At 44.5% G+C, this 16,894-nt stretch overlaps 2 protein-coding genes across 2 annotated transcripts in view; both read right to left on the reverse strand.

The window, feature by feature from the left end:
* Positions 1–16,894, reverse strand: part of LOC147710629 (F-box only protein 6-like) — a 200,623-nt gene that overhangs the window by 113,384 nt on the left and 70,345 nt on the right. Inside the window, exon 4 of the mRNA XM_086921311.1 lies at positions 6,886–7,021. Coding sequence (XP_086777437.1) covers positions 6,886–7,021 — 136 coding nt within the window. The remainder of the gene's footprint in view (positions 1–6,885; positions 7,022–16,894) is intronic.
* Positions 9,319–16,848, reverse strand: LOC147710630 (uncharacterized). The gene is made up of 4 exons (XM_086922510.1): positions 16,765–16,848; positions 16,213–16,325; positions 12,781–13,699; positions 9,319–9,339 (listed from the first exon to the last, which is right to left on the reverse strand). The coding sequence occupies exons 1-4, from the start codon at positions 16,846–16,848 to the stop codon at positions 9,319–9,321; spliced, it is 1,137 nt and encodes a 378-aa protein (XP_086778636.1).

The raw sequence follows: 16,894 nt of genomic DNA on the forward strand, positions 1-16,894 counted from the left end.
ATACTCTGGTGTTATCGCTTGATAGCCTGTGTTTTAGTAAACCCGCTTGAGATGGGTATACGAGGGTAGGGAGAACTTTTTGTAATCGGGCTGATAAAATCATGACTAGCAGCTTACAATCTAGATTAATCAGGGAAATCGGCCTATAATTTTTTGGTAACGATGGGTCCTTGCCATCCTTTGGTAGAACTGCGATAATCGCCTCCGCTAGTGTGCCCCTTACCTCACCTGACTCTATGAATTCGTGGAAAAGGTGTAGAAGAGGCTCAACTAGATCCGTTGCAAAACTTTTGTAAAATTTAGCCGTAAAGCCATCAGGGCCAGGTGCCTTTCCACATTTCAGCCCTCTGATTGCTTTCTCTACCTCACTAGTCGAGATCGGTTCATTTAGGCTGTGTTGTTCTTCCGGCTTTAGTTTTGGCAGATCGCACTCCTGCAAGTACCCTTGAATTTTACCCTCGTCAACCAATTCATTTTTAGCATACAGGCCCTCATAAAAGTCTTTAAAGACCTCAGTTATTTTTAGGGGGTCAGAGTGGCTTATTCCCGTAGAGTCCTTTATGACATTAATAGAATTTTTCTGCACTTTGAATTTTAGATATGCAGCCAGGCTTTTACCAGCCTTGTTAGATTCGCAGAGCTTAAATTTCCGCCTTCTGTCCAGCCATACTCCCGCCCTTTCGCTCACTAGCTTGTTATGTTCGTATTTTCTATTAGTCATGGTGTTAAGTGTCTCCTGGTCCCTTGTCAATTGGTGTCTGTTTTCTAGATTGGCTATCTCTTTTTCTAGCGCTTCTAATTTTGCATTGTAATCTCTGTTCATTGCCGAACGGATTTTGATGCACACCCCCCTTAAGGTACTTTTCAAAGCCTCCCAGCGAACAAGATCTGAAGTGTCCCCTCTCCTGTTTATATCCAAATATGACCGGATGGCTGCTTGAATGGCAGTCTTATTCTGTTCTTAGTTTAAGATTTCTTCATTGAGTCTCCATGACGTTTGTTTAGGGGAGGGTTTAATGTTGCTGATGGAAAGGGAAATGCATGAGTGGTCTGACAGTACTCTTGGTTCTATGGATGTATCTTCTATCCTTGCAACTCCATTTTGTGTAATGAAGATGTAGTCAATGCGGGAGTACGAATCGTGAGGGGAAGAGTAAAATGTGTAATCCCTATCAGTAGGGTTTTGTATTCTCCACGTGTCAACCAAATTAAAGCGCTGACACAATTTAATCAAAGCGTTATGTGATTTGTTCGGTTTGAACACACACTTCGAATCTCTGTCCAGGGCAGGATCAAATGGGAGGTTAAAGTCTCCTCCTAATATATGAACTGCTGTATCAGGTATCGTTGCAATCTGATTGACTAAGTCTTGCCAGAAGTTTAGATCATTAGTGTTAGGTGCGTAAATATTCATGACAAACAATTCTGTGTTGTCCCTGGCGAGCTTTACTGTGACCCAGCGCCCCTTTTCGTCTGACGATGAAGACAGCAGTTCTATCTTGGATCTCTTCGATAGTAGTATCAGCACCCCATTCTTTTTACCAAGTGCACATGACCCCACAACCTCCGAATAAAACTTATTACGTAGAGTATAGAACTGTTTCGTGTCTAGTTTGGTCTCCTGTAGCAGAATGTCGCCTCTCTGCCTACGTACATAATCTAATATCTTCTGTTTTTTTATGGGTTGGTTCAAACCTTTAACATTCATAGACAGAATTTTTAGCTGGTCAAGTGAGGCCGTTCCGAGCGGAGTGTTGAGTGTAGAATGTAACATTTATATTATTACATGTATCATGAGTGCATTATGAATCCTAAGGAGTAGCGTGCCATGCGGCACCTTATGTGAGGAGTACCCTGCCTTAACGAATCTGTAGCTAAATTGACAGAAACCTTGAGCAGACGCTTGGGCACACAGATATGGCACATGAATGATCCAAGTGTGGGTACACAGATACAGCATGTAAATGATACAACTTGTCCAGTCAAGAGAAAAGGAATAGACTCGAGGTGAAAAGAAAAGCGAAGATGAAGGAATCAAAAGTAAAAATGCAAACCATAATATACAACACCCCCCCCCCCCCCACCCCACCCACCCCAACTGCAGTGCAGGCGATGTGAGGAAAACCGCAGTAGCCCTCCCGTCGATACCAATCTTGCATGAACATTGGAACAACTGTGTGTAATGTATAAACCCATACACATAAGCAATGAGAACATTTAAATGGTGTGGTTTAACCAATAGAGTACATTCTTGATAACCTGACATATTCTGAAATACTCCTATGAGAATTTAGCAGTAGAACAGCAAGTAGAAGCAGTAAAAGTACAATGAGGACCCTCGCAAGATATTATAACATCATATCCTTCGTCTAGGGCACCCTAATAGTTAGTAGACTCTAGGCCTATTCAATATTGATAAGTAGCAGAAACGGGAGCAATAAGCGGACCCTTAGTCAATAATCTCAGCACGGCCGTGATGAGGCCTGATTAGCGCCGAAGTAATATGTTGGTGCGCTGATATATTGATATATTTAGATCATTCAGATTTACGCCTCTTCGGGACTAGAGACAGTTTAAACCAAAGAAGTCAAATCAAGTCAAATCAAAGAGGTTAGATCAGCAACAGCAGATCGATAGCAGTTCGATAACAAGGAGTGAAGGGCAAAGAAATTGTCAAAACGTTGAGCCAAACCATTACGCTATATTACAACTCACGGTATCACTCCCAGTGTCAGAAGGTGACTTCGAGTATAAAGCCTGATCCGGCAAGTGTTAGGCCCACCAGTCCTGCGATCCTATCTGGGTAGAGATAATCAATTGTAGACAGCAACTCTCAGAGATGTTCATTTGTATCCTGAAGCCGAGGCCGCCATATTGTCCGGGTTGCTGATTTCCAGGTCGCGTTCCATGTCGCGTTCCTCCAATTCCTCGAGCATGCGTTTGAGTTTCATAGGATCTGTGAAAAAGTGAGGTGATCCACGTATTGTTACTCTGTACTTCGCCGGGCCCACAAAGCCAAATTGATATCCCCTCGATTTCAATTGTGGTTGCAGGGCTAAGAAGGCCTTCCTTACTTCTACAGTCTCTTTACTGTAGTCTTGAGAGATATAGATCTTTGCGTTTCTCCACAGGATATGATTGTGCTTCCGAACAAAGGCAAGTATTTGCTCCACATGTTGGTAACGCAACGGCTTACAGACGATGGGCCTAGGACCTTTTTGCGTCTTAGTGATTCTTCCTGGCACTCTGTGCGCTCTGTCGAATTCTAGAGGGTTGGCAAAAGTCAGGTTTGTGGCTTTAGCAAACCATGATTCCAAGAACTGAATACACGACCCCTCTGAATCTTCGGATCCCTCCGGGACCCCAAAAATGCGTAGGTTCCCTCTTCTATTTCTATCTTCCAACTCGGCCAGTCTTCTAGTAGTTTGGTCGGAGGAAATGTGTAGGTGTTTCAGAGCCGCAGAGGTCTTAACCTCTATATCTTCCAAACGACTAATCCTGGATTCCGTTTCTGCCAGACGTGCATTAGTGTCTCTGATATCTTGACGGATTGCCACCACTTCCTCCTTAGTGACCTTGGCTAGATCCTTTACTTCATCCAGCCTATTCAGAATCATGTCGAGCGCTTCCGTAGTAACTTTCTTTGTTTTGTTCGGTGACCCCGGGTTCGAGTGATCCGATTTAAGTCTTTTAAGGGTGCCCTGATCTTTGGTATCCATTGTGAATCTTTAGAGCCTTAGGTGGTGCCTTGAAAGTCTTCCCCGGCAAGCACTTGGGGTAGATTAGATAACAGTCTATTAGCAACGCAGGCGCAATTGCGCCGATGCAGGTAGATGAGTGAGGGCAGATCGGCAGAGGAAAATGGACAGTTAGCTCCCAGAGTACTCAATAGGTGTGGTGCGCCACCAGGAAGGACCCGAAGTGCAGGGTGTCCCATAGATTCATTTAAGGTGTGCATGTGATATCACAGGAGAGGTCGCTTTAATCCGATAGCAGGCTTTTCAGGCACATAGCACAGATGCATTAAACCCCTCTTGTCAGATCAGGAATATGTGCCCTGTCTTCCCCAGAGGCTAATAAATCTGCCAGCATTGCTCTTCATGCGGCTCATTGGGGAGATCAGCGGTGTTAAATGTGTGTTAACAGTCACTCCCTTTCGTTTCTCGGCAGTACAAAGTGGTGGCCGCCATCTTGGTTAAGGCAGTTGAAGCCCTGGGTACCCACATGGCCGATCGGACTTAACTTTACTCACGCGTCTGCGTCCGTGATCCTGGGTCGGAGACTCAATTCTCGCCTGTGCACCACCTGCTTCAGCGTATGCCAGTCACACCGAGTGGTTGCAGACGCCACTGCCCCTTCGGTGTATGTTCAATATCCCGCCTTCAATTCTTCGTTCACGGTGCGGCATGGGACGTCCGGGGTCCCGCTCGGTGTAACTTCGGGTCTGGCGCCTTCTCAGCCATATAGAGCAGCTCACCGCATTCCGAAAGTATTCCGGACACCGAATCTGCGGTCACATCGGTTTTTCAGACGAGCGAAAACGTCCCAATTCTTGATGAAAGAACATGTGACGGGAGGAGAGACGCTCTATACCGCCATCTTCCTCGGCGTCCAAGCCACGCCCCCCTTGTGGTGGCACTTTAATGTTTTGCAGTGTACTGGAGAAAGGAGCAGCCTTCGAATGGAATCCAGTGGAACCAGAGACTAGGAAAGACATTTGCAATGGAGAAAATCTCTCACAACTTGCTACTACAAGAATTCACATTATGCAAGTTATTAGAACCACCACTGGAATGCCTCATCAGATTGTCCAATATGACTACCTGTTCATCACAATTATTGGTTTTGCAATTGTTTTCAGTACAATGTGAAAGGGATAGACAGAGGTGATCCACTGCGAGTCCCAGCTACTACAAAAAGAGGAAACTGTCTTCACACCAGGACCACACATATGTGTGTTATATTGGGGTGAGAGGCCAATGTTGGAGATTTCAAAGAGCTACTGTCTGAAAAAGGAGCAAGATAAAGTATATCTCAATTCAGAAAGGAGAAGTAAAGGAATTTTGGTCCCTAGTCAATGAAAGTGGGTGACCATCTCCAATACGTTTGGAGTATATGGTACCAGAAGTTGCCTCAGCTAGTTTATAAATATGATACTAATGGCTCAACTGATAAAAAGACTTTCTCCTATACTTTGGGTCAGGAACATTTGGATCTAGCAAAGTTTGGTCTGATCATCAATATCGATTTTTCTGGTTCTGGCCCATGGCCTACTATAATATGAAGTAGGAAGCAACTTTACTATGACGTTTAGCCAAGACCAGATACAAATATTTAGTCTCTCTGAGGGAGATCAAACCAGAAATTACATTGTCCAGAATAAATGAACAAGAAATTAAATAAATATGCTGGGCTAAGGTATCAATCTACAGATGCTGAAGGAAAACTAGATTAGGGTCGGAAGACCAATTAAAAACAAAAAGGGTCACAGACAAATTATCTGTGATATTTTAACTACAATGTCTTGGCATTACCATTCTGTGTGCTATTTCTGCCTATGTCTAAAAAATGTCTCATAAATAGCGGCCACAAAGATCAATGAAGGCAAATACATTGCTCTCAGAAAATGAAATCTCAGTAATGCAAGGAATATCAATACGGTCACTGAAAATAAAGTAATTATAAAAAGTAGTACTTGTTTACCAGGGGTATGTGTTATTAAACCATGTCATGAACACCTACAGGATGTAAGAGCATATGTCGCTAATTAATAATATAGAGTCCGACCCACCCTCTCCCTGGTTAACTGAGCATGAAACCAAAAGCAGTCCCAACAAATCACATATAAAAAGGTGAGGCATATCTCATTCTGCACTAGGGATAGATACTGTAAACCATATTAATATAATAATATGATTACTTCAAAAACAAAGGTGGATGCAGCTACAATCAATCAAGATTTATAAAGCATGGCTAATCACCTGATAGGGTATCCTGGCGCTTGCAGGTTAACGAGGCTCATTCGAACAACCAGTTCTTGAGGGCCCTTCAGAATTCCGGTACTATGGTTTTAATTTTTGTGTCAAATCAACCAAAATGTTACAGAGACATATATTTTTCATACATCATTACCCCAGACAAATTATAGCTTACCTATTGCCTGTCTCTGTGTAAACAGTTTAACTAATATATCAGGTTCCTGCTCACTCTTAAGCTCTCTGTTGCTTCCCAGCAAGGTGTGTGCACTGTAAATACCAGACAGTGGACTTCAGCATCTGTGCAGCCACCTTTTTATGATCTTTTCCATTTAAACCAAAAAAAACTCACCAAGTATTAATAATATAAACTGAGAGCTTTATGATACTGTATCTCTTTATGAAAATAAAATTGTGATTTAAGGACAAAATATAGAGGTCTGCACACTGAGCGACAAGGCGAACGAATTGAAAAAAACAAGCAAAAAAATATAGAAAAGGGACAGCCATCTAGAAGCTAATATGCACTTATTCAGAGGCAGAAAGAAAGGATTTCATCCAAAACTAGAGAAGGAAACTTTCCCAGGGGTTCGTCCTGCAACAAGCAGTATAGCGGATTTTTTTTGGGTGGAGGCTAAGCTCAGTCTATCCTTGGAAATGCAAGGAAGCACCAAACAAAATGTATTGACTATGTTGATTTTGCTTTTAAAAAATACTATGTTATTTGTGTACCGAGGATGTCCATGTTGACAACGCGAAATATTCGAATTGAGTACAAGAAACATCTAATGCAAGAACAAAATAATTTACAGACAGCTCTCTGCATGTGGAGTGCTAGCCATACTTGACCAATCTATGTGACAGAGATTAGGAGCAACACCCCACAGTCTGTTAAACCCACAATTCATACCTTTCTCCACTTAGCGCCACTCCACTGTTGAATTATCACGAGCTCCGGCTTATATTCATGTAGAACTACGTAGTCAATGGAGAGAAGCTGCACGCATACCTCGTACTTGCAGCCACAGTCATGTCTTGCTGCATACCTAGATGGCCAATAAAATAAAGGTAACTACGCATCACATGTAACCTAGAGTGAGGTCAGAGTGTATCATGATTCCCACAAAGAGTAATAAAGAACTAGCAAGTGGAGGGTTAAGGCTTAATTCAGTCTTTGACATTAAGTTGGGTGGTAAAAAGCCAGTTTGTGTGAGGGTGTTGCGGCATTAGTTTCTGTATTACTGTATTGCGTTTCCGCTGAAACACCAGCACCTTGCCCTGTGTGTCTGTATGTATGTTAGGTAGGATTAGAATGTAATGAGATCCTATGGAATGGGGGATGGAATGTAGAGGGGACAGACAGAAAGTTGGAGCGGAAGAATGAGATCTCCTTTCATGATAATTTACCATTGTGACTTAAACATGCTGACTTACAATGAACATTATAAGATACCAGTTTCCATAGGTGTACCACCTAATAAGGATGCATATTATTTATATGCCAGTTTAAGATCCAGATGCACCACAAGCCCCAAGCTGATTGTAAATGGAATTAAAAAATCGAAGCAAGAAATCACGATTTCTGCTCAAATTATATTACGCGTAAGTGCTCAAATGGGAGAAAAATTGTATGCATTAAATACGTTGGTTTGACTGCTTTGGCAGTGAAAGTATGTGAGGTTTTATATCCTTCGATCTGCAGGCAGAGATTTCCAAAAAGAGGTTGCCACTCCATACAAGGACTGATGCTTGGCTTGGGCCATTCTAAAACAGGTGGTTGGAAGGGCACTGTTCTCTTAATTCTTAATCCTTCTAGTCCCTAAAGATGCTGACCAGGTTAGCTAAATAAGGTGGCATGCTCTCCGGCAGGGCTTTGTATGTCAGGCAACCCAGTGATAAGGTAGCTTTGAAAAATGACATTTTAAAATGTCCAATGTTTTAAATGTCCAATTTTACAAGGATGGCCTTCTTGTCTATGTGGATGGCATACTACACTCCAAAGAATCTTAGTAAAAAATATCCGGAAGTGGAGAATAGATGTTTCCGCTGTCAGGCAGAAGGAGAAGGGGCTTGGCACATACATTCTTCACCTGCCCAAAATTAGAGCCAATCTGGGTCAAAACAAATTTGGCTATCAGTGAGGTAATTCGAAAGAGGCTAGACCCGGAGGCTGACATAGCCCTCTTTGGTATTACAAAAATAAGGAAAGATCTGACAAAAGCTGAGGAGACCTTTACAGCGATATGCTCCCTCTGTTAAAATGTAAAATCTGAATTCTCTTGTTTTTTGATTAAGCTGTGCCTCGTCCATTTTTCACCCCTGCCCTGCTTGCTTCCTCTGTTAAAATGTAACATCTGAATTCTCTTGTTTTTTGATTAAGCTGTGCCTCGTCCATTTTTCACCCCTGCCCTGCTTTCAGCCTGGCTCTATCCTTGACACCGCACCTGCATAAACATTGGTAAAGAATCTAGCTTGGGACATTGTAGGCTGCGTAAACATGCAAAGTCAGCACAAGAGAACAGCTGGTGTCTGCACTGGGTTTTTTAAACAATGGTAAAGCCTTACACAAAGTTTGTTAAGATAGCCTCTCTTGTTGTAGAGCTTCAGGACACGACAGTTACACAAGGCACCGATGCTGTTGATTCTTACCGATTGTCTCATTTGAGTGTTCTTCCCAAAGCTCTATTTACCTCTGGGCGTCCCTTGCTTGTGATTTTTGTTATAAAAACCCATGAAACCATCGTTCAGTGTGCTCTCTCCTTGAGTATCTCTATGGAGCTTGTCAGACGGAGCCCCATTCATTAATGCTTAATAAATGACCTACGGTTTGTACTTCACTCCACTGTTGATTCCTCCTTGCTTGTCAAGAACCCGTGGGCTAAGGGTGACCCTGCACCGGTGGGTTATCAATATTCCACTTCCACACCTCGTTGCTCGTTCTTTAGTCCTCCAGAATTAGAAGTCGGAAGACGTACCTTCCTACTTAAAATGATTAAACAAATTGAAAAGAACTATGAAATTTGAAGAAACGTCCGCCAGGAGGGTTGGTGCTACAAGAAAATTCACTGCTGTTTGGTAATATTTAATGTACCTGGAAACCATGGTGGTAACAGAAATTTTATAGATTTTGGCACTTCAGTACTTTGGAATTTCCGCACCTTACACTTTATTATGCTTGATATGCATAACCAGAAAAAGAAGGGATTTCTGACCAAAGCTCTTTTTAGAAATCTTAAATAAATGACCAGATTATAGTTTCAATTATTTCAATTTTTACTTTAATTCCTGCTGGTTATATGTCAGTAAAAAGTAGTTTGTGGGTCTGCCTGGGTACCATAACACTTTAGCACTTTAACACCATTATCTGAAGAAAAATAAAATACAATTTTAACCCTTGTAAATAGACGTGATATTGACTCTAACATTGCCCAAAAAATTGAGGGTACAGCTGGATTATAGTTGTAATATAATTTTAGCTATCTACTTGTATTTAATCTATGGTGGTTTTAAGCTAAGAGTTCAGGTTCTAATTAGTCAATTATGGGTCTTATTGGGTATTGTAGCACTTTAGCACTTCATCATGCAAGATTTGCACACTTCTAAATTGTCAGGATGTAGCCAGATTATTCTTATAACATGCTTTTTTTTCTATTTCTTGCTTTTTAATCCATGGTGGTATTTTAGGTCGAGCCTAGCGCAGCTCATGCGCTGCTGCTCGACTTTTAGTAAGGGGCTTTTCGAAGTGCTACCCACAAGTTTTTCCTCGATTAAAGCTTGTTTGCATGTGCGCGTGAACGCGCGCAGCCACAATCTGTCTATCTTATCTCATTAAGCCTTGTTCTAATGGCCCCTCTGCTTGCACTCCCCCATCCCTTCTCGTCAGCTTTATTCAGGCTCTTTCACTTTCGCAGCCGCTTTGCTGTTTCCTCACAGACATATGCATAGACCTGCTGTGAAATGTTGTATTGTTTTGCAATTGTATTTAAATCGCGCTTACTACCCATTACAACGCGCTGTGTGTGTAAAGTGAGATTCGGCCTTCTTAAACATGACAGGCCTTCCATGGAGTGCTGGTGTTTTTATTTATTTGTACAGCAGTCCATCTATGAATTGCTAGTACACGTAATTATAAATACGACAGACCTTCTTTAATAAAGTGTTGGAAGTCCTAAACATATCTGCACTGCTGTGAATGCTGATAATCTTAACGATAAGTGCAGCAGCCCTGTTGAAAAGTGCCTGTATGGTTCAGTATAAATACAGCAGCCCTGCTATAAAGTGTTTGTACCGTTCAATATAAGTAAAGCATTCCTGCTGTCAAGTGCTTGTAGTGTTCTATATTAATTCTGTATCTCTGCTGCGAAGTGCTTGTACTGTTCACTATTAATGAAACAGCCCTGCTGCGAAGTGCATTTACTATTCATAAGTACAGCCGCCACTTTTTCCAGTATTACTGTTTTTTATTTCTTTACTTATTTCTTTTTCATTCTGTATCCTAGATTGCATGTCATTCCACTTTCTTCCCACCTCTCCTTCCATCGTTTCATCTCTCATCTTTTATTCCTTTTCTCCTCTCTGGCTTTCATCGTCTTATCTTTTGTTTGCAGCTTTCTAATTCTTTAGTTCTCCCTTCTTAAATATTACATTTTCTTTTTATAGGCTTTATCTTACTTTCATTGCCTTTCTTCTATTTTGCTTGCTTTTTCTGCTTCATTTTTTTTCCATTCAAAAGTATTATCTTTCCTTATTAACTTCGGTTATTGCTTATATGTTTTTTAATTTTCCTCTCACTCGCTTGTTTTCCCCTCTCTCTTCTGATTTTTGTCCAATTTTCATTTTTTCTGCTCTCTCTCTCGGTCACAAAGATTGCCTTCTTTGGAACCAATAGGCCTCATCCTTTAGCTAGGTATGCCTTTCCCTTTCTGGTTGTTATTAGCTTCTGTGCAGGGATCTTCCAGTCTCATATCAAAGTTAAGAAGGCCACAAATAGCAATTAAATCAATTAATGTGACAAAGAAGCAAAGGTCCCAAGAAACCTCCCTACCACCCTGCGGCTACTAAAGCCCGTACCTGCACAGCTGCAACGGTTAGTATTAGTGTAGCTGCCATGCTGTGAACTACTGATATACTTAATGATATATGCAGCAACCCTGCTGCGAAGTGCTGGTATTCTTGATATGTGCAGCAACCCTACTGTCTCTTCTACTCTTCTACCCCTTCTACCCCTCTTCTAACCCGCCATCGCTCTTCTACCCTTCTACCCCTCTTCTACCCCTCAACCCCTCTATTACCCCTCTACTAAATCAATCAATCAATCATATCATTTGTAAAGTGCACTACTCACCCGTGAGGGTCTCAAGGCGCTGGGGTGGGGGATGCTGCTGCTGCTCAGAAAGCCAGGTCTTGAGGAGTTTTCTAAAGGTCAGCAGGTCTACCCCTTTTCTACCCCTCTTCTACCCATCTACCCCCTCTTCTACCCCTCTAATATCCCTCTACCCATCTACACCTCTACCCCTCCAACCCTCTTCTACCCCTCTGCAAACCCTCTAATACCCCTCTATCCCTCTTCTACCCCTTCCCCTCTTCTACCCCTCTACTACCCCTGTCCTACCCCTCTACTACCCATCTACCTCTATACTACCCCTCTACCCCTCGTCTATCCCTCTTCTGCCTCTACCCCGCTTCTACTCTTCTACCCCTCTTCTACTCTTCTACCCCTCTACCACTTTTCAACCCCTCTACCTCACTTCAACCCCTCTACCTCACTTCAACCCCTCTACCTCACTTCAACCCCTCTACCTCACTTCAACCCCTCTACCTCACATCAACCCCTCTACCTCACTTCAACCCCTCTACCTCACTTCAACCCCTCTACCTCACTTCAACCCCTCTACCTCACTTCAACCCCTCTACCTCACTTCAACCCCTCTACCTCTCTTCTACCCCTCTCTACCTCTCTTCTACCCCTCTCTACCTCTCTTCTACCCCTCTACACATCTTCGTCCCCTCTACTACCCCTCTACCCCTCTTCTACTCCTCTAACCATCTACACCTCTGCCCCTCTTCTACCCCTCTACTACCCCTAAACCCCTCTACCCCACTTCTACCCCTCTAGTACCCCTCATTTACACCTCTTTTACCCCCTACTACCCCTCTACCTCTCTTCTACCCCTCTACCCCTCTTCTACCCCTCTTCTACCCCTTCTACCCACTTCTACTTCTCTACCCCTCTTCTACCCACTGTAACTAGCAAAGACACTGCATAACGGCAGCATCACTCTGCACCACCACAGTATCACTCAGGCCACAGCAATATCACTCAGGCCACAGCAATATCACTCAGGCCACAGCAATATCACTCAGGCCACAGCAATATCACTCAGGCCACAGCAATATCACTCAGGCCACAGCAATATCACTCAGGCCACAGCAATATCACTCAGGCCACAGCAATATCACTCAGGCCACAGCAATATCACTCAGGCCACAGCAATATCACTCAGGCCACAGCAATATCACTCAGGCCACAGCAATATCACTCAGGGCCACCACAGCATCCGCCAGCACAAACCACAGCATCACTCAGGACCAGCACAGCATCGCGCAGGGCCAGCACAGCATCGCGCAGGGCCAGCACAGCATCGCGCAGGGCCAGCACAGCATCGCGCAGGGCCAGCACAGCATCGCGCAGGGCCAGCACAGCATCGCGCAGGGCCAGCACAGCATCGCGCAGGGCCAGCACAGCATCGCTCAGGGCCAGCACAGCATCGCTCAGGGCCAGCACAGCATCGCTCAGGGCCAGCACAGCATCGCTCAGGGCCAGCACCGCATCGCTCAGCGCCAGCACCGCATCGCTCAGCGCCGCATCGCTCAGCGCCGCCACCGCATCGCTCATCGTTGCCACCGCATCGCTCAGCAACGCCACCGCATCGCTCAGCAACGCCACCGCATCGCTCAGCACCGCCACCGCATCGCTCAGCACCGCCACCGCATCGCTCAGCACCGCCACCGCATCGCTCAGCACCGCATCGCTCAGCACCGCCACCGCATCGCTCAGCACCGCCCCAGCATCACTAAGCACGACGGCAGCATCACTCAGCACCACCGCAGCATCACTCAGCACCACCGCAGCATCACTCAGCACCACCGCAGCATCACTCAGCACCACCGCAGCATCACTCAGCACCACCGCAGCATCACTCAGCACCACCGCAGCATTACTCAGCACCACCGCAGCATTACTCAGCACCACCGCAGCATCACTCAGCACCACAGAAGCATCACTCAGCACCACAGCAGCATCACTCAGCACCACAGCAGCATCACTCAGCACCACAGCAGCATCACTCAGCACCACAGCAGCATCACTCAGCACCACAGCAGCATCACTCAAGGTCACCACAGCATCACTCAAGGCCACCACAGCATCAATCAAGGCCACCACCGCATCACTCAGCACCACCACCGCATCACTCAGCACCACCACCGCATCACTTAGCACCACCACCGCATCACTCAGCGGCAGCACAGCATCACTCAGCGGCAGCACAGCATCACTCAGCGGCAGCACAGCATCACTCAGCGGCAGCACAGCATCACTCAGCGGCAGCACAGCATCACTCAGCGGCAGCACAGCATCACTCAGCGGCAGCACTGCATCACTCAGGGCCAGCACAGCATCACTCAGGGCCAGCACAGCATCACTCAGGGCCAGCACAGCATCACTCAGGGCCAGCACAGCATCACTCAGGGCCAGCACAGCATCACGCAGGGCCCGAAGAACATCACGCAGGGCCCGAACAGCATCACGCAGGGCCCGAACAGCATCACGCAGGGCCCGAACAGCATCACGCAGGGCCCGAACAGCATCACGTAGGGCCCGAACAGCATCACGCAGGGCCCGAACAGCATCACGCAGAGCCAGCACAGCATCACTAAAGTGGCACTTTTTTACTAAAACTTTTTTGCAGGCTGCAAAGCAGCCACACTTCTCTACAGCACAGCTTAAACACATCGGCAAAGTCAATAGCTCTGCCTATACACTTATAAGGCCCCAAAGGCGAGACCTATTGGCTATGCCAATACTTGTTATGTATAGCGAACAGGTTTTATATTGAAAAGTGTAAGTTAAACTTCCTGTTGATAACTGTTTTTTGTTATGACTATTTTGCTCTGCTCAATAAAAATAAAGAAAAAAGAAAAAATGACATTTTCATCAATCAGTGAAAATAACATTTAGAAATAGTGTTAGACCCATTTACACATTTGTAGTGATTGAGCCATTTTGTGTGAAAACGGCTCGATTATGACCGTTGCCCACTACCATCTCAGTATATTTAGCTCTAATATAATGCTGTGTAGGCCTGCATAATACGAACTAGTAAGACTCGATAATGTTCTTTCTGTGTCTGACTGTATCTTGCTCAAAGGCAGGGCTTACCTATTGGCTTTGGCATACTCTAATGCCATCTTGCATACTAATCCGGACTCTTTGCAGGAATAGTGGCCTATGCTTAAGCGACTCCATTTTCTAAGCTGTCGTCATCTTCTAAGCTTTTCTGTTTTACTTCTCACTTGTTTTCCGCACTTTGTATGTTAGTAGGAACCGGTTCTTGTTGGAGGAATGTGCCCGCTCTGCCCCGGAGTCATAACAAACGCATAGCTAGCTGATGCTGTGGCCTTGGCGCGTATTGGTACGGAATCCAATGGGAACAGGGGGCGAGGCTTGCTAGAAGCTTCGACCAACGTTTCCACTTGTACTAAAGGGGGTGTTCGGGTCTCGACCACTGGAAGCCCATCATGGTGCAGACATGCAGCTGTGACAGTGGAGCAGAGAATCCTGATTCGGCTGGAGAAACGGGCTTCCCTCTGGCGAAGTGGAAGCGGGATGTGTAGAAACTTGGTGAGGTGTTCCACTAACTCTTATTTCCTAACTGTTCTTATCTAACTATTGTCTCCTATTTTTAGGTTATATACTGATTTACATATAAGTTCTGTATATGTAACTCCTAATTGCATTTAGCAATTGCTTAGGGATTGATGTTAGGAAGGCCTATCGTGACATAGTAGTAATTTCTTTCTTTTGTCCTTCTATCATTATGTAATGAAGAAACCCCAGAGTATATCACTATTTGCCTGTGTTTCCTTGGGATGGGAGGTCAGGGCCCTTCTGACTCAAATGCTGTAGCATCGGAAGGATGGTAAGTTTCCCCTCCTGTAGGCAGTTGTAGAGAGAAGGATGTCCCCGCTCTCATCCAGGGAAGCCAAAACTGATAAGTAATCCACCCGACGCATTGTTAGGAGCGTGCAGTGTTTATTCAGTCCCACCAGGGTGGGCTTTGTTTCGCATTGTTGTTACCCTGTGGCCCTTGGTACTGTGTTGTGTTTTCGAACCCTGTGGTATGTTGTTACCTTGTGGCCCTTGGTTTCTTGCGTTGTTTTACTGAGTGGCGTTGTTTTCCCAGGTTGTTGTTGTTGTCGTCACTGGTATTGATTCTTGTGTTGTTGTTGCTGTTTGCAAGCTCCCCGGCTACTGCCATATATGTATAGATATTAGTATTAGTCCTTTCTTGGGTAAGTATTGTGAAGTGTTATATCCTTTTGGGTCCCGAGAGGGGATAAGGTAAGTATGCCCTGGTGATTGGCAGAATTATCAGGTCATTACAACATTATATGAGAACTTAAACATTCTCTCTCTTTCTCTCTATCTACCCCCCACGCCCACTAAGGTTTTAAGGCAGGAGGCAAGGTATGCAACTTCTGGTCTCTGGACCAAACTAGTAGAGAAGGCTAGGCAACAAATCTTAAAGGATCAATGCAAGCACACAAGATGAGCAAGCACTGCTTCACAGTTCAACAGAAAGAGGCAGGGAGAAGTCCTAATGTGGGTTGAAGCTTTGGGCATGGCACGGAACTACTAACTTACAGTTCAAAACCAAAAGATGATTAGAACCAACCCCAAGATTGAGACCACAAGCAATGTTACCAACCAGTCTGACAAATATCATGCACCTATACGCTGCTGAGCTATACGGAATAAAATAGACATCTTGAATTGGAGACAAAGCTTTATTTGGAGCGAAGCAGACTGCCTAGACAGACACTATGTCGAAAAGGAGTCACACCTTTCACTGAAGCGGACATATTCTCAATAAGCAATGCAGAGGGAAATATTTAATTTTGAAGTTCTGTGACCAGGGAGTGCGGACAAGCTGTTTGGCGTAAATGATCTAGGTACCCTGCTTTGTCTTTACTTTCAAACATTGACTGACTGGCTGCTGACTGGCTCACAGCATTCCCATAGTACACACTTCCCATGGATGGGTCTCTTGATGGTTTTTCCCGATATTTCTTTGAAAAAAGACCACAGAACATTTAGAAGAATACATAAAATATATCAATTCGAAAAGGGGGCTGTAGGTGATGGTGGGCCTTGCAAAAGTAATTAAGATGCATGCCAAGAAGCAATTGAGGTTCAGCTATATAACTGGTCCTCCCACCCTAGAAACTGAAATGTTAATCTCATGTTAAAACCTCCTGCCAAAAAGCTTCCATGCCATGCTTCTACCAATGAGATTGGGGCCTTTCAGTCATTGGTGTAATAAAGGCTTCAACTTGTAAGTCCATAGATGCTCTCACTCGCTCATTCAATAGAAGCACCAGCTCAGACGTGCAATAGAGGCTTTCTGACTAATCAAAATCATGGAGCTTCCATTCACTAATCAATGTTCACAAACACATATACACGACAGAGGAACCAATTCAACAGTGCAATGGAAGTTTCACTCACCAGTTTGATGTGGTCCTCAATCTTATCAGAGTCCTTCCCCATCACCATTCCAAGGGATGCCTTCCCACTCATCAGCTCAATCATAGCCCTTCCACTCAAACAGTTCCATAGGGGCCCCATAGCACCCAAA

Source organism: Lissotriton vulgaris, chromosome 5, assembly GCF_964263255.1.
Source record: "Lissotriton vulgaris chromosome 5, aLisVul1.2, whole genome shotgun sequence".
In the NCBI taxonomy this organism is placed as follows: domain Eukaryota; kingdom Metazoa; phylum Chordata; class Amphibia; order Caudata; family Salamandridae; genus Lissotriton; species Lissotriton vulgaris.

Bases quoted from the DNA above. Each gene is read 5' to 3' on its own strand.
- LOC147710630 (XM_086922510.1), bottom strand. From the start codon at position 16,848: ATGATTGAGCTGATGAGTGGGAAGGCATCCCTTGGAATGGTGATGGGG. The intron at 16,326-16,764 runs GTGAGTGAAACT...CTTTTTTCAAAG, and splicing joins TTGAGGACCACATCAAACTG to AAATATCGGGAAAAACCATC. The intron at 9,340-12,780 runs GTGCTGGCCCTG...ATTTTTCTTCAG, and splicing joins TGCTGGCCCTGAGCGATGCT to ATAATGGTGTTAAAGTGCTA.